Genomic DNA, 24348 nt, shown 5'->3' with positions numbered 1-24348 from the left:
CGCGGCGGCCCGAGAGAAGCGCGTCCTAGAGCGGCAGAGACGGGAACTTCGGGACGTCACTTCCGACGCGAGAGGCGCGTGGCCATGGCGAGGGAGGCTGCCGCCGCCTCCCACCGAGCCGGCGCCTTGAAGCAGCAGAACAAGCCGCACAAAGCCGGGAAGCACCGTGGCAGCCCCGCGCGGAGGCAGGGAGGTGAGCGCGTCGAGGGCCTCCTTTTCCCCGGGGGTCATTTTGCTAAAACGATGGTGGAAGCCGAGAATCGTCGATGGTCTTGAAGAGAGCCTCCAGTCCAGGGCCACTCTATCCTCCCCAGGCTATTCCCAAGGGTCGAAGCGGACTGAGCCCAGAAGCGCGTCGCTCAGACCCTTTCGGCGCGATCTAGTTCAGTGTTTCTCAAGCCCTGCATGCTTTAGGAGGCGTGGACTTCAACTCCCAGAATTCCCCAGCCACCGTGCTGGCTGGGGAATTCTGGGCGTTGAAGTCCACTCCTTTAAAGTTGCGGAGATTGAGAAACTCCAATCTCAGACCTGGCAGGAGGGGTGAGGGGAGCCGGTCAGCACGCGCGTCTCCTGCCATTCCGCCCTCTGTCCTTTTCCAGGGCGGGTCTCCGTCAAGACCCTCACTCGGCAGGCGCACCGCAACCTGTCAAAGCAGGACCGCAAGCACCGGGCGTGGCAGCTCCGCCAGCGGCGCAAGGAGGCTGTGAGTGGGCGGTGGGAGCGGAGCAGAGCAGTTGACTCTGGGGCAGCTAGCCTGGAGGGGGGGAGGGAGAGCGGGACCACCGCCCACCTTTGCTCTTTCCGGTTGCAGGTGTTGGAAGAAAAGCGGAATTTGGGGCACAAGGATGGGCCCCCACACCTGGTGGTGCTGGTGCCGCTGCACGCTGCCGTTGACCCCTGCGCTGCCTTGAGCCTCTTCCAGAGCAACGAGGCTTCAGTGGTGTTCCCGGCAAAGGGGGGGGCACCTGGTTTTGCCCTGCTGTGCCCCCGGTCCAAGCTGCGCTGGCGTTTCGCAGTGGCTGATGCAGGTACGTGCCTCATTTTGCAGAAGTATCCTGGCAGCTTCTACACCTAGAGAAATAGCTTTCTGGGTTATTCCTGCATTTTCCCAAGAGTTGTAACCTCTATGATTCTTACCCCCCAGGAAGTCTCCATGCTGTGCTGGATCTTGCCAAAGTAGCCGATACCCTCCTTTTTGTGCTTGATGCTGCAGAAGGCTGGGACGCCACTGGTGATCATTGCCTCTCCTGCATCTTTGCTCAGGGCCTCCCCAGCTATGGTGAGTGTGATGCCAAATGCAGCCTCCATGGAGCTTCCATCCATCCGATACAATCTGGGATGTTGGGAGGCTCCAGTCCCTGCCGTAAAGCAGCCTTGTCCTGCTGTGGGACCTGGGAGTTGTGTGTTGTCTGTAACTGAACCTGTTCTGTGAAAGATCCTCTCCCTGGCAGGACATTTGGGTCTTTGACTGAATGAGTTTACTTTCCTTGGTGCTCTGTAATTATTATTGCTGCTTGGTTATTTTTTTCTCGTTATATTATGCTCTTGTTTTAGCACTAACTTATCAGCCGCCTAGAGTTACTTCAGTGATGGAGGGGGAATACTGGTTGTTAGGTAGATCCACAGAGAGCTGTGCAGGAGAAGGTTCTAGTGCAGCTTACAGTCAAAGGATTCTGTCTCTTGCATAGAATTCAAGAAGCTGCTGGATGGATGGGGCACTCTGTTTAGCCAGAAGGACTTGTCATATGGGTAATAACAGCCTCAGTTATTATGGAAAGGAAGCCTTATCTAGCTTTCTGTAGTTAAGGAAGCCTTTCTCTCTCTTTGTTCCTCGCAGGCCTCGCTGTTCAAGGTCTGGCTGAGCAGCTGCCAAAGAAGCAAATTGATTCTCGGAAAAAGCTGAGCAAGGCTGTTGAGAAGCGATTTCCCGGGGCCAGGCTTTTTTCTCTCGGCACGGAGCAGGAGTCTGCGCTGCTACTGCAGCACCTGGCCAGCCAGAAGCAGCAACACTTGGCATTCCGAGACCGGCGGGCTCACCTGCTGGCTGAAGCTGCCGAATTTGTGCCCAGCTCTGACAGTGCCTTGGTGGGGACCTTAAAGGTGTCTGGCTATGTGAGAGGACGAAGCTTGGACGTCAACACCCTGGTGCATCTTGTTGGGCATGGAGACTTCCAGATGAGTCAGGTGGATGCCCCCCGGGACCTCTTTGCCCTGAACTTCAAGTTCTCAGGAGGACAGCTGGCAAGTAGGAAGAAACAGGTGGGGCCTGTTCCTGCACAGAGTGTGTCTGAAACGCTTCTCCCCCAAAGGGGACGTGGTTTGAGCTCTTTTGACTCTTGCAGGACGACCTTATCAGCAGTGTCACTGAGATGGAGGAAGAGATGAAGGTGCTGAGCAAGGCTGATCCTGGCAAGCAGGAGTCTCTGCAGTCGGAAGTGGTCCCAGATCCAATGGAAGGAGAGCAGACCTGGCCCACGGAGGAGGAGCTGAGGGAGGCAGAGGGTGAGTCGGAGATTACGGTCCTGGCTTCGTTCACGTGTTGCACTAAGCCAGGCTTTCTTACCCATGTTTTCTTAAACTAGTTCAGTTTATGCTTTGTGCTGTTAGCCATAGCTTTTAATTATAATGGCTGAATTCACATAGGCTAAGGTGGAACCATAAGAAACCAGACTGTGTCTTAACCCTGATGTGTGAATGCTGCCTGTCCTCCCTGTAAAGGCCAGCCATCTTTAACCAAGATCCCATTGAGGGGGACTGAGGTAGCATCCGTCTCTCTCTCAACCATTTCTTCAAAGGCTCAGTCTTATTATTTTTACTGTTTTATTGTATTATTATAAAACACATGTAGTACATTGTATTATTTGGGTACAACGATGTTTATACCGTATTGATTAGAGACATTAACGCTCTGATTTAGATAACTTAGACCTTTAAAGATATAGTAGAAAAAGAATTTTGTGTCAATATTAACTATGATTTCTAAAATGCTAAGAAGCATAAGGTTGATTAAATTCTACATCTAGAGCTAAACGTAACATTGATAGACAACTACAAAACGCATTAAAATAAATTAAAACACTTGAAAAAGAGCTTAGTTTTTTCCTTTGTGTGGCCTGGTTTTCTCTATGAAATAGTCAAAAGAAAATCATTCTTAGTTCTCTAGTTTCTTGGCCTGTGTATAAGCTGTGCCCTGCTGGATCGGACCCCCAGCCCATCTAGCCCACAGTCTGTTTTCACTGGCCAACCAACTGTGTGAGGAAGCCCACTGGTCTCCCAGCAGACGGCCTTCAGGGAAAGTCACCTGCTTTCATCATCTTAAAGGGGGGGCACATGTGTGTCCAGGCGGGAACCAGCTGTGTGCCGTAATAACCATGGCTTTGTCCTGACAGGAGGAATGCCTTTTTTTTTCTCTCTCTCCTTTTTACGGGGAGAGGTTCTCCCACAGTAACTCTCCTTCCCACAATGCACAGAATCTCTTAAGCAGAGCAAGAAGGTTGTCAAGAAGGTTCCCAAAGGCACATCTGCCTACCAGGCTGCCTGGATCCTGGACAAGGAAGAATGGGGAAACGGCAGTGAGGAGGAGGAAGAAGAGGAGGAGGAGGAGGAGGAGGAGGATATTATGGAAGAAGCGGTCTCCCAGGTAGTGGATTTGGCATCATTTTTATGGTAGCCTGGTTAAGAGTCTGTGCAGGATGCGAAAGGACCACCGGAGGGGGCTCTGAAGGTGGAATTAGTACGTGGCAGGCACTGAAAACTGCAAGCTGAGGAGGCCTCCTGATATGCTGTCACTCAGAGATCTGCCCGGGTTGCTTTTGCTCTGCCAGAATGGGAGCAGCAGTGCAGAGGAGACTGCCGAGGAGGAGGAGGAGGACTGCGAAACCATGACGTTGCCTGAGACCGAGCCAGCCGAGGAGAAAATGGAGGAAGAAGAAGCAATGCTGGAGAAATATCGACAGGAGCGGCAAGAAGAAATGTTTCCAGATGAGGTGGACACCCCCCGGGATGTGGCAGCCCGGGTCCGGTAAGAGCCTCAGCAAATGGCCGGGGCTGCGGGCAGAGTTGGCGTTGTTGTGCTGGGGTCAGAGGGGCCGGGGCAAGGCCTGGTCTGGCTGCCCCAGACAATCTGTTTGCCTGCCCTGGAGAGGCCTGGCTGGGTTCTAGGTGTTGGGGGAGAGGGCAGCAGCGGCTGCTTGGCGACTGGCGGAGGGGTTGAAGGGAAGGAGAAGGAATGGTCCCCCTGGCTCCCTCAGGTTCCAGAAGTTCAGGGGACTGAAAAGCTTCCGAGCATCTCCTTGGGATCCCAAAGAGAACCTCCCCAGGGACTATGCCCGGATCTTCCAGTTCCAGGACTTTTCCCGGACGAGGAAACACATCTTCCGGCAGTTGAAAAAAGAGGACATGACAGACGGAGCCCAGGTTGGCCCTCTCTCCAATCTCACTCTTCTTAACAATTGCTGGGTTAAAATTTAATTTTTTTTTATTATGGTTGTTGTACTTTTCCAGCGTGTTATATTTTGATACTTTTAGAGTTATACTTTGTTGGTTGTCAGCCGCTTAGAACTCTTTGTGGAGTATCCAAGCTGTGACTTCTTAAACTAGAAGGGAGAGCCCTGTCTAACTCCCTGGAGTATTCAGCCTCAAGAGTTGTATCAAAGCCTTTGGGGGTTATCTGACACTTTGCCTGTTCTGATTTGGTTTTGGTTTACATATAATTTCTAAGGCGAAAAAATGAACGAAGCCCATCATGCTGAAGTCATCTGCAGGTGGAAGGTCTGAATTCAAAGAAGATGAAGACCTTTCCAGCTACTCGGAGGCCAACAGTAATACCTCTAATGTAGTAGTTGGGTGCCTGAACAGGATGGCAAGTATTTGCCTAATTTCAGAATGATCCACCCAATTTGAGCACAGTATTCAGCTGCTTGAGTTTCCCTAATATAAATGCAGGTTTTGAGCCCCTGCAGCTTCAAAACCAAGCTTGAACATCTGCTGAAAATGTAGCCTGAATTTCCAGTGGTTGCAAAGACTGTTATTCCTGATTCTTTCCTGGGGCTGTTCGTGTTGAGCTGGAAAGGTGCTGGTGCAGACCTGAGGCTAGAAGGACCTGTGTTCCACCGCTGTTGAAGCTAACAATCCATATTTATAATATCCTTGGAATAACTTATGAATGTTGATGGACTCCAGTAATAGTAGTGGCACTCTGCCTGGGTCCAAAATTTGTTTTCAGAGTGTCTATTTGCACAACTATCAGAAATCCAGATGATGTGTTGATGTGTTGAACTACAGGTAGACCTTGGTTTACAATGGTAATTGAGACTGGAATTGCCATCATAAAGCATGATGTCACGTGACCGCGCTGCTTAGCGACAGCAGTCCTGGTTGCTGTTGTTAAGCGAGGAGCTCACATGACCACAACTTCTGACTTCCTGCCAGCTTCCCCATGGACTTTGCTTGTGGGAAGCCAGCAGGCAATGTTCCTATAATTTTATTTATTTATTTATTTATATAATTATAAAATTGCTCAACTCCCTTGCTCAACCAAGGGAGGCTGCCACAGAGAGAAAAAAACTGGAAGTTTTGATCATGGTCCTGACATCACTGTCAACCTGGTATTTCAGAACTGATTTTCTGCACTGCTTTTGGGAAAGATGTTGGGCTAAGTGTGTGAACCAGCAGAGTTTAACCTGGCTTTGTACCTTCCCTGCTGTGAGGGTGCTTGATTTCCATGTAACCTGCCTGTGTGCTCCTCCCACAGGTAGGATGGTACGTTACGCTCCACCTTTGCAACGTCCCGGTTTCTGTTATGGAGAGTTTCCAGCAGAAGCAGGAGCCTCTGGTGCTTTTCACATTGCTTCCCTATGAGCAGAAGGTGAATCCCAAGGAGAGAGATGGTCGTATTTTTTCTTTGGGACAAGGAATTTGAGGGCCTGATTTGAATGGGGCTGCCTCAAGACCTAGAAGAGGCTAAGGTGCCTTTTCTCTAATGGGTCTGGATCAGTCTGATACCAACTGATGATCCCTTGATGGTCTGAGGCTTCTTGGGCCTGAATGGGTTTGTGTGGGGGAGTGAGTTTGGGCTGCCATCTCCCTCCCCAGGGCAGGAGCTCAGCCTCAGACGCCTCCCCTCCTTTTTATGGTCTCCAGATGTCTGTGCTGAATCTGCTTGTGAGACGCCATCCAGGATACAGTGAGCCAGTCCAGTCCAAAGAGGATGTGATTGTCCATTGTGGATTCCGCCGCTTCCGGGCCTCCCCTCTCTACTCTCAACACACTTCAGGTGGGGAAATGATGTCCTCAACCTCCCAAGGGGAGATGAAGCCCCTGCAGGTTCCTCTCTAAAAAAGGGATTTTTTAAAAAAGGGATCCTTGTGCTTCTCTGCTTCTGAATGATCTCTGGGCTGAAGAGAATGGGAGGAGGTCAGCAGAGAAGGCGAGGCTGGCTGAAACTTCTGGGTTTTGTGGAGAGAGTTTGTCAGGGCTGAATCAAAGTATGTGTCTTGACACGCCTCTTTTAGGATATCGGCCGCCCAGCCCAGTTATCTAAGTGGGCTCAAATCTAGTTCAGAATGCAGGGAAAAGATAGGATGGGTCAGCTTCTTTCCTGCCTCCTTTTGGTCATGTGCATTTGGAAAAGGTACTCAAATGCCGTGATGTGTCAAACTGATGGATCATTGAACACATCAACCCAGAGTTGTCACTCAAACGACCAGGCTTAAATCGTCTTTCTTCGGGCACATTATACGAAGACCCAGCTCTGGAGAAGGCTCTGATGCCGGGAAAGGTGGAAGAAAAGAGGATGACCAGCAGCTGTGGGAGGGACTCAGCTACAGTAGCAGTGAGGGCACTGTTGGAAGAGCTGAAAGACCGGGTTAGGGACAGAACATCATGGAGAAGGTCTATCTCTGTGGTTGCTAAGAGTAAACACCAGTTTGATGGTACATAATCAGTGATTTCATGTAGGAACTTCCCTTGAAGAAACTTTGCAGCCAGGTTTTAGGAGAAAACTCATAAGCTGCAAATTTCCCCACATTCAAGCTGCAGCTGTTTGAGGGTCACTTGAGCTTTGCAACAGTCAACCCTAATTTTAAAGCTTGAGCTGCTAAAACAAGTTTGTTTATTCAGCTCCTCCCACAGTCCATTTCCTTTTGCACTACACCATTTAAAATGGTAAATGCAAAGGCAAACACTGTTTTATTTCTGATCTTTATAAGCCACTCACTCCAGGAGCTTTTCTCAGCTGAAGAGAGGGATAGACATTCTTTTAATTTTATAAATTGAAAGTGGTTTAATGTCAAAATTTATGCTTAGACTAAACATGCAACCCCCCCCCCCCGCAGCGGATAAACACAAGCTGGAGAAGTTTTTGCATGCTGACAGTGCTGTGGTGGCCACAATCTATGCCCCCATCACTTTTCCACCTGCTTCTGTGCTGCTCTTCAAACAGGACAGTAATGGTGAGTTGGAAATTGGGAAGTATTGGGGCATTAACCATTAAATTTACATTTAAATTTTTAAATTATTTTTTAGTTAATTTAATTTTTTAAGTTTAAATTTTTAGATTTAAAATTAAAATTGGAAATTGAGGCAGTATGGGCTCGTGTGCTTTGGCATCCCCTGGTGCTGCCACCATCGCCACTTCTACTGGCCCTTCTAGCTTCTGCCTTCCTTTCCAGCAGCTTCCCTCAACCTGTTCCCTGCAGGTGTGTTGCTCTACCAGCCCATTCATTCTAGGGCTTAACAAGAGGGCATTTGCATCTCAGAAGGTCTGCAGGGTGCCAGGAGGGGAAGTGTGCCTCTGCAGCAGCTGGGAAAGCCAACATTTTCCTCAGTGAGACACTGCCCCTTCCCCCTGGCTTGTCAGCCTCTGCTCTGGGTCCCTTCAGGGCCTGGAGGAAGAGCGTCCCAGAGGAGAGCCTTCTCCCCGGGGGGACAGGCGTCAGGAGCTTCCTCCCCAGCAAAGCTTGCCAAGGACCTCATGCATTGCCTTGGGCTCATTTTATTGGTGACACTGCTCTGCTGCTTTTAATTTGAATTAAAACCTGTATGCAGCAGTGATAAACTTGTTGCTGAACTACAGTTCCCACCAGCGCCAACCACTGTGGTGAACAGGGTATTGCCTGTCTGTGCCATACAATTATCCTGATTGGTGGGCACATTATCAGTGAGGGTGGCTGAAAGTATGGTTTGGGTTCAAGACTCGGTACTTTTCCTTCCCCTTTGCTGATCTTGGAGTCAGACAGACTTAATTCCTTGGCAACGCAAACGTTGCTTATAGAATACCCAGGCTGAAGTTGTGCCCTGGGCCTGTCTGTAATGCCCTAAGGCCATCTGCCCCGAGCCATATAATTGACACTTGTGCTTCTTTGCAGGAGCACATAATCTCTTGGCTACAGGCTCCCTGCTCAGTGTAGATCCCAACCGGCTGGTCATCAAACGGGTGGTGCTCAGTGGCCACCCGTTCAAGATCTTCAGCAAGCTGGCAGTTGTGCGCTACATGTTCTTCAACAGAGGTATTGTACCTAAAGATGGGGGCAGGGAGCTGCAGTAGCAGCTACAGAAGAATGGTAGTGGATCCAATCAGTGTACAGGCAGCACAAGGCTGTCCTGTCCACACTTTGCCAGAGCAACTTCCCATATGCAGTGCCATAGGAACCCACTTCCTCCCCGACACACACACACACACACACACTCTCTCTCTCAGGTCTGTGGTATATAAACACCCTCATTTTATAGAACTTGTGCAACTCCTGGTTTTCTGTGATTATAATTTCTGGCATTGCTCCTAACCATGCCGGAGTTCTAGTTCTTACTGATCCCTCTCTCTCCTGCAGAGGATGTCCTGTGGTTCAAACCAGTGGAGCTCCGGACCAAGTGGGGCCGCCGCGGCCACATCAAGGAGCCTCTGGGTAAGTGGGTGAAGGTTTTATGGCACGTTGGCTGAGCAAATCTCCCTCCCTCACTGCCTGTATGCCCTGACTCCCAATCTCCTCTTCACTGCCAGGAACCCACGGTCACATGAAATGCCAGTTTGATGGGCAGCTGAAGTCCCAGGACACGGTGCTGATGACCTTGTACAAGCGGGTCTTTCCCAAATGGACATTCGATCCCTATGTGCCAGAGCCAACGAGGTGGAGGGACTGCATCCAGCCTGGCCTGGATGAAGAGGAAAAAATGGACTAGGGGCTCAAGTTGAGCAACTGTTTATCACAGGGGAAAGTACTATTTGCTGCAAGAATAAACTTCTGGGTTGTTTAGTATTTCTCCTGATGGTCCAACATCCTGAGGTATCCATGAAGCAGCCAGATTGTCCTTTGTTTGATTTACCTTAATACGCTTGACACTTAATGGAGCCATTGGAGTAATAATCTTGCAAACATAGGGGTTTCCTTAGGAGAAAGTTTGGTTCTGTGTAGCAGGGCTTCCTTCTCTAGCAAAGAGAAACAGCAACATGTTGAGACACCAACTCCTGTAGAGGAGTCTTAAATGAGATGTGAGCCTCTTATGGGCAGAGATGAGAGTAAACCTTACTATTTTACTATGTTCTTAAGTATTCCTCACCTTAAAACAACACTTTTATTGAAACAGCAAGATTCCTTTCTTTATTGATCTGGAAAATACGGAACAGTTCATGATTGTTTCCAGAGCAGTTTAGAAAAAAGTTAAAACACCTCTTCTTCCAGCTACGGCTCCATGGTGGTGAGGCTTCTCTGCTCCCGTTCCAGAAAAAAAAGGATCAGTTGCATCGGTGGGACTAGAATACTAAAATCTGGCATGGTACAGGAAAGGTACAACAGGTGGCTGTTTGCTGCTACATATATTCAAATGAAGCTCCTGATAGCCTTAAAAAAGATCAATAGATGGGATTTCTAGATTGCTTGGCATGTTTCAATCTGGACTGGTTCAGTGTGAATATCAAATTGGTCATGTTCAGAAACTAGAAGAGTTAGAGTATAATATCTGTATAAAGGAGTTCATTGGGAATTTTCTTTTTAAACTCTGCTCACTTGAGTCACTTAAGTTCAGCATAAAGAAAGAAAGAAAGGCTCATACCCTATATTTGTGCTTTTTAACAAAAATCGATATGAGCTGCTATGGAGGAGGGAATTAGCAGGAACCTCAGAAGTGGCATTAGCGTGTCTGAAGTAGCATTCTTCCTGCAAGATTTCTGCTAACTCGGAGTTTAAGCCCCATGTTAGCAGGACAAACTCTGCATGAATTTGAAATACAGCATCACAAGCTCAGTTAACAATCAATCATCTTTTTGGGGTGGAGGTGAGAAAGACCTATGTGGAACTGAGAATACAAGCACCCTCTACCTTGCCATCAGGAAGGAAATGTCCAACCATTGTAAGAAATTTGGTATTTCTCAGTTTCTATTGAATAAAGCTTCACCTTTCTGCAGGATAGACTTGAAGGAGCCTTTTCAAAGATTGGATTGTATTGTTCATTCTATGCTGCATATTGTCCACCTGTTCCAAAGCAGGGACTAATTCTTTTCAAAGCCATTTTAAATTTATATTTAGAGCGAAAGAGGCAGGCACAATCAATGTTAGCATGATATTGTTGGCATTTTTTAAAGCGTTACTGAAAAAGGTTAGGACTACTTGGTATCTCCTATGGAGACTGCCAGCTGCACGGCTTCAGTGTCAAAATGGGGAAGAAACCTTATCTTAGTCTTCCCCGCCGCACAGAAGGAGCAGAATTTTCCTGTAGTCCCCTGAGGTGTCTCCCTAAAGGGGAAAAACAAAGCACAGTTACCTTTTGTTTTATTAAAAGGATGCAAATTTTAGCAAAGCAGGGCTCACAGCTCCTGTCTTAGCATTTACATCTGAATTACACATGTGCAGAAAAAAGTTCAAAATGTTTTTAATACGGACTGCTCTGACCCTTACTGGAAGCAGGGGTGCCCACAAGATACGGTCAGAAAAGTCAAGATGGCGGCCATGATGATGCAATCAGCGATCCACAACACACACAGAATAGGCAGAGCTTTGATCATACCGTTGTGGTATGTGTACCATCTTGACACTTTTGACTACAACCTATAGACACCTCTGGCTGGAAGTATTCCAGTAAGATGAGAACAGCCCGTAACCTTCCTGTAATCCTGTGTGTAAGAACAACGTGATGTTGTGCAGAAACTCCGTAAGATCAAACACGGGAACTCACCTTAATGAAAGAGTAGAGGGATTTTCCATACGTGCGCTTGAACTCTGCCTTAATATCGATCATGTCGATCTCACAGCGAGAGACCATCAGTCGAACGAGAGTGTCGTCATCGGTCCCTAACCCCTGGTTTGGGGGAAGGAATAGAAAGAATAGGCAAGTCACACCACATGCCAGACTTCAACCAGCATAACACTTGGTCCCTTTGAAGCCAGACACTGGCTAATTGTGCTACACCAAGCCTCTAGGCCAGTGTTTCTCAACCTTGATGCCTTTAAGATGTGGGGACTTCAACTGGCTGGGGAATTCTGGGAGTTGAAGTCCCCACATCTTAAAGGCATCAAGGTTGAGAAACACTGCTCTAGCCCACCTTCACACTGGCACCTTGCAGAATCCCCAGGAGAGGGGGAAATTATCCAACCCTTTCTACATGCCAGGGATTAAATGCCAGCCTTTTTCATGCAAAGCCTGTGCCCAGGTCATGAAGAACCCTGTAATTACAAGGAATCAGTCACTTAACAGAATACTCCTTTTACGAAGCTCCTATACAGTTTACAGCTGCTTTAATGCGTGTGTTTACCTTCATAGATTTGTACAGCCGTTCAGCAAAGTAGGCAGACTTATTTCTCATGCACTTCACTGGGAGGAGAGGAGAATAAAGGAAGGTCAGTTAGCATAGCAACAAACATTCTTGATAAAAAAATTAAAATCGTCTCAGAAATACTGTGTTATTAAAGCAACAATTTTCTAAATGAAAACGCGGCATACATTGCACATGGCCTACCCAAAAATGTTTATTTTCAAAATTCCTCTTATCTCAGTAGCAAGCAATATCTAAAATGCTGGAACCGTCTTCCTCCATCACAGTGTCTTCCAGATGTGCGGACCATCTCAGAACATGTGGCTGTAGCAGGTTTTGGGCCAGACAGCAATGAATCTCCTCAGCTATCCTATATTCAGGAACTTGCTTTGGGCAAAAGCTCCCAGACGCAGCACAACGTGAGTTGTTGCTTCATTGCACCAATGAAGTCATCTGCACACACATGTCAGTGCCTATGCCTAGCTCCAGGGTTTAAATTCAGGTTTCTTCCTCCCCACTGAGAGTGTGGGGAGGCTGGAAAGGAATGGAAGAGAGGGAGGAGACTTAAGCAAGAGGGCAGAGGGCATGTCTGTTGGCAGCTGATTTTGCCAATGACAAAACAGCCCAGGTGGCCAGGAACCTGGGAAAAAGCGTTTCAAAGTTTCCCAGACTCCATATTTATCCCAGGTGAGCATTATGAGACCATGCTGAAATCTGTAGTTCTTACTTCCTTGGTTTTGCACAGCTGTGGGGGCTGGCCCCCCTCTTTCTGAAGCAACAGAAGTAAAGCCATCCTCTCCAAGGCTTTGAGATTGGAAATTCAAGTCCTAGAATTCACTCACCGGGAGGGCAACCAATGTTTGTCTCAAGTATATAAACATTTGGCTCAACTTCCGACAGTTACTGGACATAAAATAATTTTGCATAAAAACAATTCACCCCAAAGCATGAGCCAGTCCACTCAAACCTATGCAAGCAGCTTGGCCTAGCAGGCCAAGGAGCTCCTAGACGAGAGGTGGTCAAGAAAGACCAATATCTTATGGCAAGCAAGCCTACCTTGTTTCTCCCACAGCCCAACCAAATGTGCCTCCTCTGCAAACCTCCCAATTTTCTTGGGAGGAAATGGATAGCCTTGGCCCCAATGAAGTCCCAAGGTGACCCTGAACCACCATCTCTTAGCCTTGCTTCACTCCCAGGACTTTGGGGAGGTTAAAACAAGAACAGATCCAACAAGTATTCTTCACTGCAGTCTAAAGTCATGGTAGGATCAAGCAGCAGCATCGCGTCACATGCAGAAGGGCTTGGATCGAGACATCATGCTCACTGTTCTGCAGATTTTGGCCTCTCCTTGTAGATGTGCTGGGACCAAGTTATTGACAAAATGACCACTGCAAAGCAAGTCTGTCACCAGCTAGAAAAGAATAAAAGCTGATGTTGAGTCCTCACCTATTGCCAATAAGGCATCTTCAAGGTCTCCTGACATCTCGGATTTAATACTCTCCGTAATATCTTTGTTAGCAATGTTCTTGTATTCTTCAAATACTAAATAAATAGATAAAGGTTTTTATTAGCAAATGAGAAACAAAAGCTATGCCAGAATTTCCCAAACCTGGAGACTCAGGTAGTCAATGAACATCCTCTGTTCTGTTATTTCCATATTCAAATTCCTAATATTTCCAATTTCCATATTCATTTTTTTTTCTAAAAAAGATAGAAAACAGCAGATCTCCTGGAAATGAACTGAAATAGGACAGGAAGAGACCTGTGCTAATCTGTGGTGGCCAAAAGCAATGGGGAATCACGCCATCTTGCCTCAAGTCAAACGACACGCCTTTGTTGCTGCAACTCTCATTCCCAGCACACAACTGACCGATCATCATGATGCTTCTCAGTATAGGAAGGAGTTGGAGGGTGGATCCCTCCTTAGCGTTCATTCTAGAATACACTACAGATTCCCAGGAGGATCCCTTTTTACAAGAATTCACTGCCTTACCCCTTAACAGGTGGCTCCTGCTTCTGGAACATAAGATGGTTATGAAGTGGTCCTCATCTGTGCCCCACTTCTTCTCTCCTGCTTCATACAGGCACTAAAGGAAAGGCACGCAAACAATAGATTTTGCAAAAGCCGTAGTTGAAGAACGGGCAGGGGAGTGGGGAGTCTGAGGCTCTGACCACTGAGCCACAACCCAGCATCTGCATGAATCCAGGCCACAAGGCAGTGTCCTTCACATTTTCACAAACAGTAGGGATGGGCAACTTTACACAGATCAAGATATGGGGATCTCTACCTCCAAGAGTTGTAAGGGGCATAATGGTAAAGCAGGGACGTGGTTGGAGGAGGTAAGCCACTGGGGTGCAATGTTGCTCAAAATAAAGTGTGTTAAGCTTACCAGGGTCTTAATGCACCCGGTATAATGGTCTGCATGTGGCATACAGTATAATGGGGTGAAGAGAAGGAGAGAAAAATTGTGTCACCAAAAATTGCCATTTGACTGTTAAATTTTGGTAGTCTTGAAGGAGGCCTGCAGTGCCCACCTGTTCAGAACCTGCCTCTGTTATGGAGGATCTAAGGAGGCTGAGAGCAGGAGTTCAGTCATACCCTATTTAAAATAAAACCAGTTTGGAAACAAAGCAGCAAACTGCCCGCTCATCCCTGCAATGGGCTACTCACCTGGGCATCCTGCTGGACTAGCCCCTGGTCAACATAAGGACTCTCATCTCTGTTGCCCTGGGAAGAAGAGGCAGGTAAAAGGCAAGTGAAGCTCACCAGCAGTTTCAGATATGGCATGACCAGCAGTGAGGAGTGAACGAGAAGGATCTTTAGCAGAAACATCTACCACATCAGTGGGATGCAGGAAGACTCATACTCTGGGGGGCACAAATCCTTTAAAAGGGCGGAGAGATCTTTCCCTGGGACCTTGGGAATAGGTCTGTCTACCCAACCACAGGGGAGGGTAGCCCAACGAAGCCATCTTAACCAACACACAAGAGAAACTGGGATGGGATTGAGGGCCATTAATAAGCTGAAAAAAATTCAGCGTGACACCAAATCCTCACCTGAAACCCTGGCCTGCGCAAGTTTGAAATAGGGGAAGTCTCACACGGATGTACTTGCCTTTGAGAAGATTCCTCTCCACCCACCACAAATTCTCAATACTTCATTTTTCCCTTGGTTTAGAACTTGTAACTGGTGGCCCTGTCCATGCAGGAGGCCCAAGAAAGCTTACATGCCTCCAAAGGAGAGGGTGATTTTTCAGTAGAATGTGCTGAAAATCCTAAGTCTTAGATATTCAATGCAATTTGAAAAGGTCACTGGAACAGAGGATGGGAATCCAGTGGGTGCAGCCAACATAGAGAAAATCATTGAGCATTTTTGAATGGGAAACACAGCTGGAAACCACAGGTCATTGCTGGCTTACAACACCAACTGCAGTTTAACATCGTGTTCCGAAAAGGGACATGTGGTTTACTTTTGGTTTCCTAACTTCTTCCTGGCTTGTTTTTGCATGCACACAAGTTTTGAACCATTCCACAGCATGATAAGGAAAGGACAAAGAACAAAATGTTCTCAAACAAGCCATGATTCATTTGCTCATCTGCAAGAATCCTTGCTTCTGGGTTGCTCAACAAATGGTGGCTACAGCAAACCATGATTTAGGGTGAGGTGTGAATGCAACTACTATGTGAAGAGCAGTCTGAGGCACAAGAAGAGTCCAATACTTACAGTTGCCAGAGATACCAGGACTCTCCGGAACCTGGAGGAAGTATCTGAAACGATGTCTTTCTCAAGGCTAGTTCCATACTCTGCAAAAAGGCCCAGATACGTATCTCAAAAAAGCACAATGGTTGTACTGAGAGAATTGGTGGAGCTGAGGGCAGCTTCACAACTACGGTGACGTCTTGAAAAGCCACCCCTAAACTGCAGGGGTGTCTCCAGGGCATGGTCAAAAAAGTCAAGATGGTGTCTGCAGACATGATGGGCTGTGAGAATAACCTGGAGGAACAGGAAGAAGAACCACACCAAGGCAACGGTCCGACAGGAGAAATCTAAGCCCAAAGGAAGGATGGGGGTGGAGAAAGCAGAAGGGACCCTCCCTAGCTTTCTTTAGGATAAAGGTAGGGAGCGGGGAGGCACATTCAGAGTTGCAAGATTCTGTTATATATAATATTATTATATTATATATTATATAACTATATTATATAGCTATAATAACAGTAGTTTTAGTATTGATGACTTTGGTGTTCAAGTCTGGTCTACCTCAAAGAGCTGACAGCAACAGTGCAATCGAAGATCTGCCTATTTCTTATGTGCACCATCACAGACACCATCTTGACTTTTCATGTGCACCATCACAGATGCCATCTTGACTTTCTTGGCCATGCCCTGCAGGCAGCCCTGCTAAGCTATGGCATTGGGGAATCCCTCTAAACTCCAAGATTGGTTCTGCATACATTCTGGGAAAGGCATGAATCTGAGCCAGCATTTCTCAGCCTCGGCAACCTGAAGACGTGTGGACTTCTGGCTGGGCCATTCTGGGAGTTGAAGTTCACACATCTTCAAGCTGCCAAGGTTGAAAAACACTGATCTGGACCAATCTGGACTTTGATGCTGCTTCTATCCTTCAGATCAGAGAAAAAGCATTCTGTCTGGTAGGTCTGCATATCGTTAGATGTAACATGCAAATGCAGATCAGGGCTTCCAGCTGCTCTCGGTGCACAGCTGGCCATGTGGTTCTAGAAATCTCCCTGAATCAGCTGCAGGAGAGGGAAGGGAGCCACAGGAAGGAATACTCACGGCGTTTGTAGGTGTCATTAATCCTCCGGATTTCCTCATTGGTACGAGATGCCAAGATTTCTATCAGGCAGCCCTCATCTGTCCCAGCCCCCTGCAAGACAGACAGAGTGCTTTAAGAGAGGTGCCAGGGGTGGGCAAATGCCCACTGAAGGAAGATCTTTCTAGGAACATCTCCAGGCTTCAAAATAATTTTGAGCAACCTCAGGATGGAAACCGAAGCCCACAGATCTCAAACTGAGTGGCTGCATGGAGGTATACAGTAGGAAAATGCTGGCTGCAATAGTACGATGGAAAAAGGAGCCCACTTCCTGCTCTCACAGATGCACTGAAAACCCCAAAGTAGGGAGACCGAAGCCCGGAACAGACTGAGGAAATTCCTACATATTGCTTCAAGCAGCTCGCTGGGTAACTATTTTCCAACCAATTCCCGTAGTCTAATATCAAACTCTACATATAATCCAGTGTTGTCCAAACTTGGCCACTTTGAGTGGACTTCAACTCCCAGAATTCCCCAGCCAGCCATGCTGGCTGGGGAATTCTGGGAGTTGAAGTCCACTCATCTTAAAGTGGCCAAGTTTGGACAACACTGATATAATCAAAGAAGGCTCCAATCCATAGAAACTTTTGCAATAGTGCATTTGTTGGTCTTTAAGGTATCGGTGTCACTTTTTTACTGCCAAGCAGACTAATCCCTCGGGAAGTTCCATTTCATAGAATTATAGCATTGGGAGGAACCTTAGAGGCCATTTTGTCCAACCCCTGCTCCATGCAGAATCCGCTACAGCAGTGTTTCTCAACTTGGCAACTTTAAGATGCGTGGACTTCAACTCCAGATGGCTGGGGAATTCTGGGAGTTGAAGTCCACACATCTTAAAGTTGGCAAGGTTGAGAAACAAGGCACTACAGCATCTGTGGCAGGGGACCATCCAGCCTGTCTGAAGACCTCATGTGAAGTGAAGATTTACCGGGAGCCTGGTTTACTTTTAATAGGTTTCCTTCCTTCCATCCTGACATCCTCTTACATAGATTACAATAAACTAAATTGAGCCCGAAGGGGAGGCAAAAAGTAGAGATACAGTTTTGGCCATCACTGTGTGATTGAAACCCACCCCTTTTTTACATGTGCCGATGCTCGTACAAAAAGGGTGGGGCTTCAATCACGTGGTTGCAGATAACTTGACTTTTTTTACCTCCTCCAACACCCTAGCTGAATCCATGTTATAATTCAACATCCAGAGGTGAGTAATGCTACCCAGGCCAACATTTATTTATTTGTTATTTATTTATTTATTTGATTTGTATAGCCGCACATTTCAAACCAGTGACTCTGGGCATCCTGGAACCTTGAAGAAACTGCTCAAAGAGTATATTCCAGACAGCCTCTTGAGATGCAGGCCTTGGTTTGATATAGAAGACCCCCCTGGACAATTCCACACAAATCACTGGTAGTTAAAGCTTTTGTAAACCTTTAGCGCTCTTTTCAGCTCTTCCACATCATACAGGGTGATGGGAGTCATCAGTCCAACGATAACGTTCTCAAACTTCCCACTCAACTCAGACTTCAAGTCATCCATCAAATCCTATTGGGAAAGAAAAGGATTAGATATTATCACACCATATAGTGTTTCTTTTTCCTCTCAAGTGCACCACCCAAGATTAAATCTTCACTTCTAATTTTCTTCTAGAACTTATCTATTTCATTCAAGGCAGAAGGCAAAGCTGTATTATAGCTGGCTTTTCAGTTTTCAGAACATAAACACAGATCAGCCCTTGTTTTGTTGACTACAAAATCCCACATGAACTTTGGCAGTGACTACGGAATTTTGCCTGAAAATCCTCATGGCCAATTTTTTTGACTTGTTTCTTCCTCCACCTCCTGCTTCTTGTATGTGATACACAGGATAAAGAGAAATGCTTGAGTGTTTTTTGTGACACGGTCGTTGATCCTACTAAAGCCAAGCCTGGATTTAGGGAGTGTGTTGCATCACAGCACCTCACACTAAAGTGATTTGTGCAGGCTCACTCTTCTAAAATAAGCCACAAAACCTGTCCTTCTATAGGCACATGCAATCCATTAATTAATTCTCTTAACTATGGTTCATCTTGCATTGCCTTAAGGCAGTTTTCTTGACCTTGCCAACTTTAAGATGTGTGGACTTCAGCAGCTAACATGGGGAATTCTGGGAGTTGAAGTCCCCGCATCTTAACGCTGACAAGGTCAAGAAACACTGCTTTAAGGCATCAGCTGAATAAGATAAAATAAATGTGTTTATCTATCACACTAATCCCCCTTTAATGCCTTTTTAATGTATGGCCCGTTTGATTTTTAAATGCCTTTTACATTTTTTATTCATTGGATTCACACCCCATTTTTCTATTTTAGCAATGACTTTTTGCAATATTAATCTCATGGAAGCTACTGCAGTAGAAGTGTAAAATATAAACTACGGAGGAGCGAAAGAGTTTTCCTCTGCTCGTGTAGAAAGGATTCCTGCACACCAAAGGTGACAAAGCAAGGGGCTATTTGCCACTTTGAAGAATCCACAGTAGCATTCCCCTACATGCCGAATTGTACTTTACACCTAAGGCAGGTAAACTCCCTCTCGTCCCTTAAGGGAGGGGACGCGTCACAAGACACCCCATTTACAGTCCCACTGGCATCTGGAGATTGTGCTGCAGAAATCTGGGGGCAAAACGGCAACATTCAGCAGTGCAATTTAGGGCTCTCAATGAAAAATAAAGGCTGTTAAATGCATTAGAAGTGAAATAAAACTGGGAAGTGAAATGTCTCCTTAACTCTTCCAGAAAACAGGCAGATCCCACAGAACCTCAGCAGCAGGAAAACAGCTCAATTCTGGCAGCGTTCTGCTAAAAAATGAGGACCATAATTTGAGGACAAGGTTCCTGGGGTGTAAAATCCTCCATTTCCAGCTTTTGCCACTCATGCCCCAGCAAGACCACCTTTGGTCTGGGAGCTGGATGACAGCCTTGCAGCCCTAAGGCCCCCGAAGCTGCCCACCCGAGTGGAAAGCCCCCCACGAACATGGCCCGAGGACCAGCAGTCAGAGCATTGGTTCCCCCGGCTTTTGACTTGGTATCTCAGTTCCAAGAATCCAGCAGTGGTCTGGAGAAAGATTCAGGGGCACAGCAACGTTGGGAGAAGGCCCCAGCCCTTGTCTTTGCTCCCCAAATCTGTGAGTAAGTGTTTGGACAATTCTAGAGCAAGTCACAAACAGCCCACCTTTAGCTCCTGGCATCTCTGTGGGGGAACTCAAGCTGTGTGCCTGAGACCCTTCTGGGCACAAAAGACTAACTGGAGGGGAGGCAGTTTCAGTTTTTCACACATATAATCCTGCAGTCCCTTGAAGACATCTCAGTTGTGGGAGGCAACTCTCCCACCCCCTACACAAAAGCAGAAGCCCCAGCAGGGTCTAGGACAGAGTTTTCAAGGACAGGTTTTGATCCTGTCCAAAGTAAGCAGATGGACGTCTCCATAACCCTCCCAGAAGCCTCCAACATACGGTGCTTGCAGCTGGTGCTCTCCAGGAAATATGCCAGGAGGGGAAAGACCAAATTCACTCTTGCAGAAGGAGAAGCAGATTTCCAAGCAGAAACAGGACCTTTTCCAGATGTAGAGCAGGATTTGTTGGGAACAGCAGGAAGTTCTCACAAAAGCAAAATGAGTCCTGGAGCAGATTCTCAATGTGAGCCAGGCAACTGACGGAGTGACCACTGCCCTCTAAAGCAGTGTTTCTCAAACTCAGCAACTTTAGGATGTGTGGGCTTCAACTCCCAATTCTGGGAGTTGAAGTCCACTCATCCTAAAGTTGCTGCGGTTGAGAAACGTGGCTCTAGACCAGCCAGCACGAAGGTCACTGTCCAATTGTTGTTCATCGTCAAAGGCAAGAATGATGAGGCTTCCATGCCCGAGAACCCTTGACGAGCTGGACTCAACCACGCAGCATGGAAATAAATCTATCCACTGTTCCCATGGGATGGCCCCACCTCTGTTCCAGATTTTTTCCAGAGCGGCTGCCTGTAACACAGGATATCTCCTCCTTGCTTATATTCCAGAGGGAATAGGGATTTGGGAGAGTGGGATTATAAAGACAGGTTGGAGGAAAGCTCAGGGTCCAGCCTAGGGTAATCTCCATCAGTCCCAGTGCCAGGCTCATCGAAACATATATTGTGTCAGGCAGCCCATAAATATGTTGTAATATCAGGGGAAAGAGAGCCAGTTTGGTGTAGTGGTTAAGCCCTCAAGCTAGAAACCGGGAGACAGTTCTCGTCCTGCCTTGAAGTTATCTAGTAATAGTTGATCCAGCTCCTTATTTAAACATTTGCAGAGCGGCCGCAGCTCCCAGGGAGAGTGAGAGACAGAGAGAAATACTGGGGAGAATCAAACAATCTTCAAACAAAGAAAGGGTTTGTCATTAGCAGTAAAAGCGATCGATTTTTTAGAGAGAGATCTCTGGGTTAAAGAGATTATTCTTTAATTCTGAAAAACTAAAAGACTGTAACAATTCTTCCAGCAGGGAGGGCCTGCAACACCACCCACACATACGGGGATTTGTTCTTAATGAACAAAAGGGAGGGTGGGTCGGAGTCACACGTTGCTCTAAGTCACGAGATGGCTTGTTTGTTTGGGCTGGGATGTTGTGCAAACTCTGCCCTGGTGGTCTATGAATTGTGGCTTGCAGCAGCATTTGCAGGAGGTCAACACGGAGGTCCCAAACACACAGTTGCTGTGGCCACGGCGACTGTTTTAACCGCCTCCCCACTGATGCCCCTGGTGCTAATTTGGCACTAAAGCTGGCAACTTGAGGCAAATGCCTTTTTTTTTTTTTTGCAGACCCTCTGATCCTGGTTGAGGAAACCAGTATCCTGCTTTCTTTCCATTTTCAGGTGAGATACACAGAATATCTGTATGTAGAAATCTGAGTTATTTATTTACAAAATTTCTATCCCACGCCTTCATCATGAAGAACAATGGCAAAGCAGCATAATACTAATGAAAATGGTCAAAAATAATAATAAGAGTAAAACTCTAAATACCATTCTTGGAAACCTTAAATAGCTTTCAAAACTATAGAGAATAGGGTAGCCAGGCCAGACCGGTACAGTGCACCAGCTTAAACAGACACCTGGCGAAAGATTTACTTATTTGTTTGTTTATTACACCGCCCAACTCCCAGCAACTCTGAGCAGTTCACAGATAAAAACCCACAGAAGAATAAAATAACGCAACCATGAAAACCAAGAACTGAAGGTGCACAAACCTGACAACAACCAAAGCAAACCCACATGATGCAGAAGGGGGCTTCGCTCCCCCTCGCCAAAGGCTGGGCGAAGAGCCAGGTCTTCGAGGCTCTCCGAAAGACCAGCAAGGTGGGGGCCATCTGGACCTCGAGGGAGCCCCACTCCAGAGGGCAGGCACTATGGCAGAGAGGGTGCGCTTCCAGGGTCCCAACAGACGGCATTCTTTAATCAAGGGGACCTGGAGGGTGCCAACCCTGCTGGATCAAATCAGCTGGGCAGATACTAATGGGAGACAGGTGGTCCCTCCAGTAACCAGGCTCTGTGCCTCTTAAGCTGGTCCCTTAGAAAGCTCATCACCAACCATCACTGAACAGGGAGGGAACTTCACCATCAGGACATCTGTCTTACTCTCTTGGGTCCCTCAACAGAGATTCCCTCAAGATCTCAGCTAACAGAAGGCTGGTATTCATGAGGAAAGGCATGAAATAGCTAAATTTCAAACATCATCAAAAGTGTCTTAAACTTGCTTGATGTCAGATCATCAGTCAATGAGGTGCCTTTGGAACAAGAACCAGCTGGAGCAGAAAAAGATGCTTTCTGCTGTAGGATCAATTCCACCAATCACAATGTCTGTAACCCTAACCCTAACCCTAACCCTAACCCTAACCCTAACCCAAAGTTTCCCCATCCCTGGCACAGTCTATATGTCAATCTAGTCCCAAAGTTCACATTCAGTGCTACCTACCCGACCAATAGTGGCTTTGTAGGTCATCTTGATCTCCTGCCGTTGGGACAAATTCCTGCTGACCAAAATCTCAATGATAGCATCTTCATCGGTACCTGGGACAAGAGACTGAAGATTCAGAAAAGGGCAAGAAAGATCAGCAGGGAACAGAAACTAAGATCCATGGAGCAGAATGTGGGGAGGAGCTGGTGGGGCTTCAGAAAGAGGCAGGTGAGATTGAGTACATGTTTGGCAAACAGAAAAGTCCAGGTATTCAGGGCCTCCAGGTGAAAGGCCAAGGCAACCGGTAACAGACCAATGTTTGGGTCTAACTCCGAACAAGGCCATTTCTCATGGTCAGTTCGGTGCATTCCGAACTGCAGATTTCTTTTATGAGTACTCTCTGCACAACGTAAGCTTAGCCTTTCCACTTCCAGCTGGGCGGGCATTACAATTCCCAGCTGGCATAATCTTCTGGTTGGAAATTCTGCGTGCTCCAGTCCAAAGGGAACCTGAAGGGTGCCGTGTAAGAAAAGGTGATCTAGCATATTGCATGCTTTCTAATGGCGCGATCAAAGGGGACTTTGAAGCAGAAGCATTATAACTTCAGAGTGCTAAATCAAGAATATCCACAAGAGGCAATCAAGAATAAAACACATGACTCACCCAACCCTTTCATAGCTTTGCGGAGCTTCTGGGCATCAGCATCAGGGTTGAAGTTGGAAGCTCCCCTGATGGTTCCTCTGTTTCCTGCCTTAAAGCCACAGAATATCAACAGTCAAACCCCAGAAGACATGGAATGACAGAGTAAGCAAGAAACCCCCCCAATGTATCCCTCTGGACTTCGGAGCAGCAAGAGAATGTGGATAAGGAGGCAGCTCTGAATTCAGGCCAACTTTCCCCAACCTGATGTGTTGGGATCAGGCCTCCCCGAACACCAAAAGACAATTTAGTTTTGCAATATTCTTCCCAGCTACCCAGCAGGAATCTCACAAGGATCCTAGTACACTCTTAGTAGTTGTGTTAACCTTTGCAATGGAAGCAACCGATGTTTTGGGCACCTTAAAGGCTAATAAATGTATTTCAGCCTCAACGTTTGCTGACTGCTATTGTCCTATTCAGACTGGAGTGTATGGTTACAGGGGAGGGTTGTGAGTAAGGCCACAGCAGGGGAGGACAGAGAGAATCCCCTCCGTTATGTTCACTCACTGTGCTGCAAGCTGTAGAAAAGTATTTTGCACAATGACATCATGATGGGTCATGATATCACGGATGGTCAATGTCGCAGAGTTGATAAGCAACTTACCCAAAGCTGCAGCTCAGGTCAAATGGGGGCACAGGGAGGGACAGGAGAGAGGGAGCAGCTGGGGGGGCATCGATTTCCACAGAATAAAACCCCTCTGGGTAAACAGGGCAGGGAGGAAGCCAGCCAACCCAGGGGCAGTGGGATCTTGCTGTCCTGCCCAAGCAGGAAGAGGAAGCAAGATGAATTTCAAAGAGCAGGTTGGTTGTACCTGAGCTCAGGGGACAAGAATGCCAGCCCAGCAACTCCTTGTCAGCCCGAAGATAAGACCTTTTCTCCCTTCTGCAACTCTGAGATCAATTCAGCTAGCGGCAGGCGGGGAAAGGACACTTCTCGCTTTGTTCACTGTATCCCCTACTGCTCCCTTTCACAGCAATGAAGGTGTTTATCCTCTAATAAAGTCTGGGACTGGCACACACCCCTTGGTCTCTCCGTGGGACGAGGGCTCTGCTGACGATACAGGCAAGGTCAGAAGAAGAAACTCAGAGATTACAGGTGCAAAGGGCCACTGGGCCCACCAAACC

General features: G+C 47.1%; 2 protein-coding genes across 4 annotated transcripts in view; one reads left to right on the top strand and one right to left on the bottom strand.

The window, feature by feature from the left end:
* The first annotated feature begins 43 nt into the window (after positions 1-43).
* TSR1 (TSR1 ribosome maturation factor) lies at positions 44-9421 on the top strand. Its single transcript, XM_007441649.4, has 15 exons — positions 44-193; positions 600-703; positions 812-1028; positions 1145-1279; positions 1838-2259; positions 2343-2502; positions 3471-3640; positions 3825-4021; positions 4251-4416; positions 5753-5866; positions 6142-6274; positions 7335-7451; positions 8367-8507; positions 8829-8903; positions 8999-9421. The coding sequence occupies exons 1-15, from the start codon at positions 85-87 to the stop codon at positions 9175-9177; spliced, it is 2439 nt and encodes an 812-aa protein (XP_007441711.2). The 5' UTR covers positions 44-84; the 3' UTR covers positions 9178-9421.
* Positions 9422-10546: 1125 nt separating this feature from the next.
* Positions 10547-24348, bottom strand: part of ANXA4 (annexin A4) — a 28584-nt gene continuing 14782 nt past the window's right edge. For all 3 annotated transcript variants that reach the window (XM_088152034.1, XM_088152036.1, XM_007441648.4), the window contains exons 3-13: positions 23188-23275; positions 22543-22637; positions 18005-18118; positions 16539-16629; positions 15468-15547; positions 14415-14471; positions 13737-13830; positions 13190-13285; positions 11744-11802; positions 11167-11289; positions 10547-10727 (exon numbers count right to left, since the gene is read on the bottom strand). In XM_088152034.1, coding sequence (XP_088008160.1) covers positions 10668-10727; positions 11167-11289; positions 11744-11802; positions 13190-13285; positions 13737-13830; positions 14415-14471; positions 15468-15547; positions 16539-16629; positions 18005-18118; positions 22543-22637; positions 23188-23275 — 957 coding nt within the window. In that variant the 3' untranslated portion in view covers positions 10547-10667. The remainder of the gene's footprint in view (positions 10728-11166; positions 11290-11743; positions 11803-13189; positions 13286-13736; positions 13831-14414; positions 14472-15467; positions 15548-16538; positions 16630-18004; positions 18119-22542; positions 22638-23187; positions 23276-24348) is intronic.

Source organism: Python bivittatus, unplaced genomic scaffold (assembly GCF_059951505.1).
Source record: "Python bivittatus isolate LINGU-HERP-01145 unplaced genomic scaffold, Pbiv_v1 ctg000680_np1212, whole genome shotgun sequence".
NCBI lineage: Eukaryota > Metazoa > Chordata > Lepidosauria > Squamata > Pythonidae > Python > Python bivittatus.
Note: the sequence above shows the minus strand (reverse complement) of the source record. Positions and strands in the feature narration are given on the sequence as shown.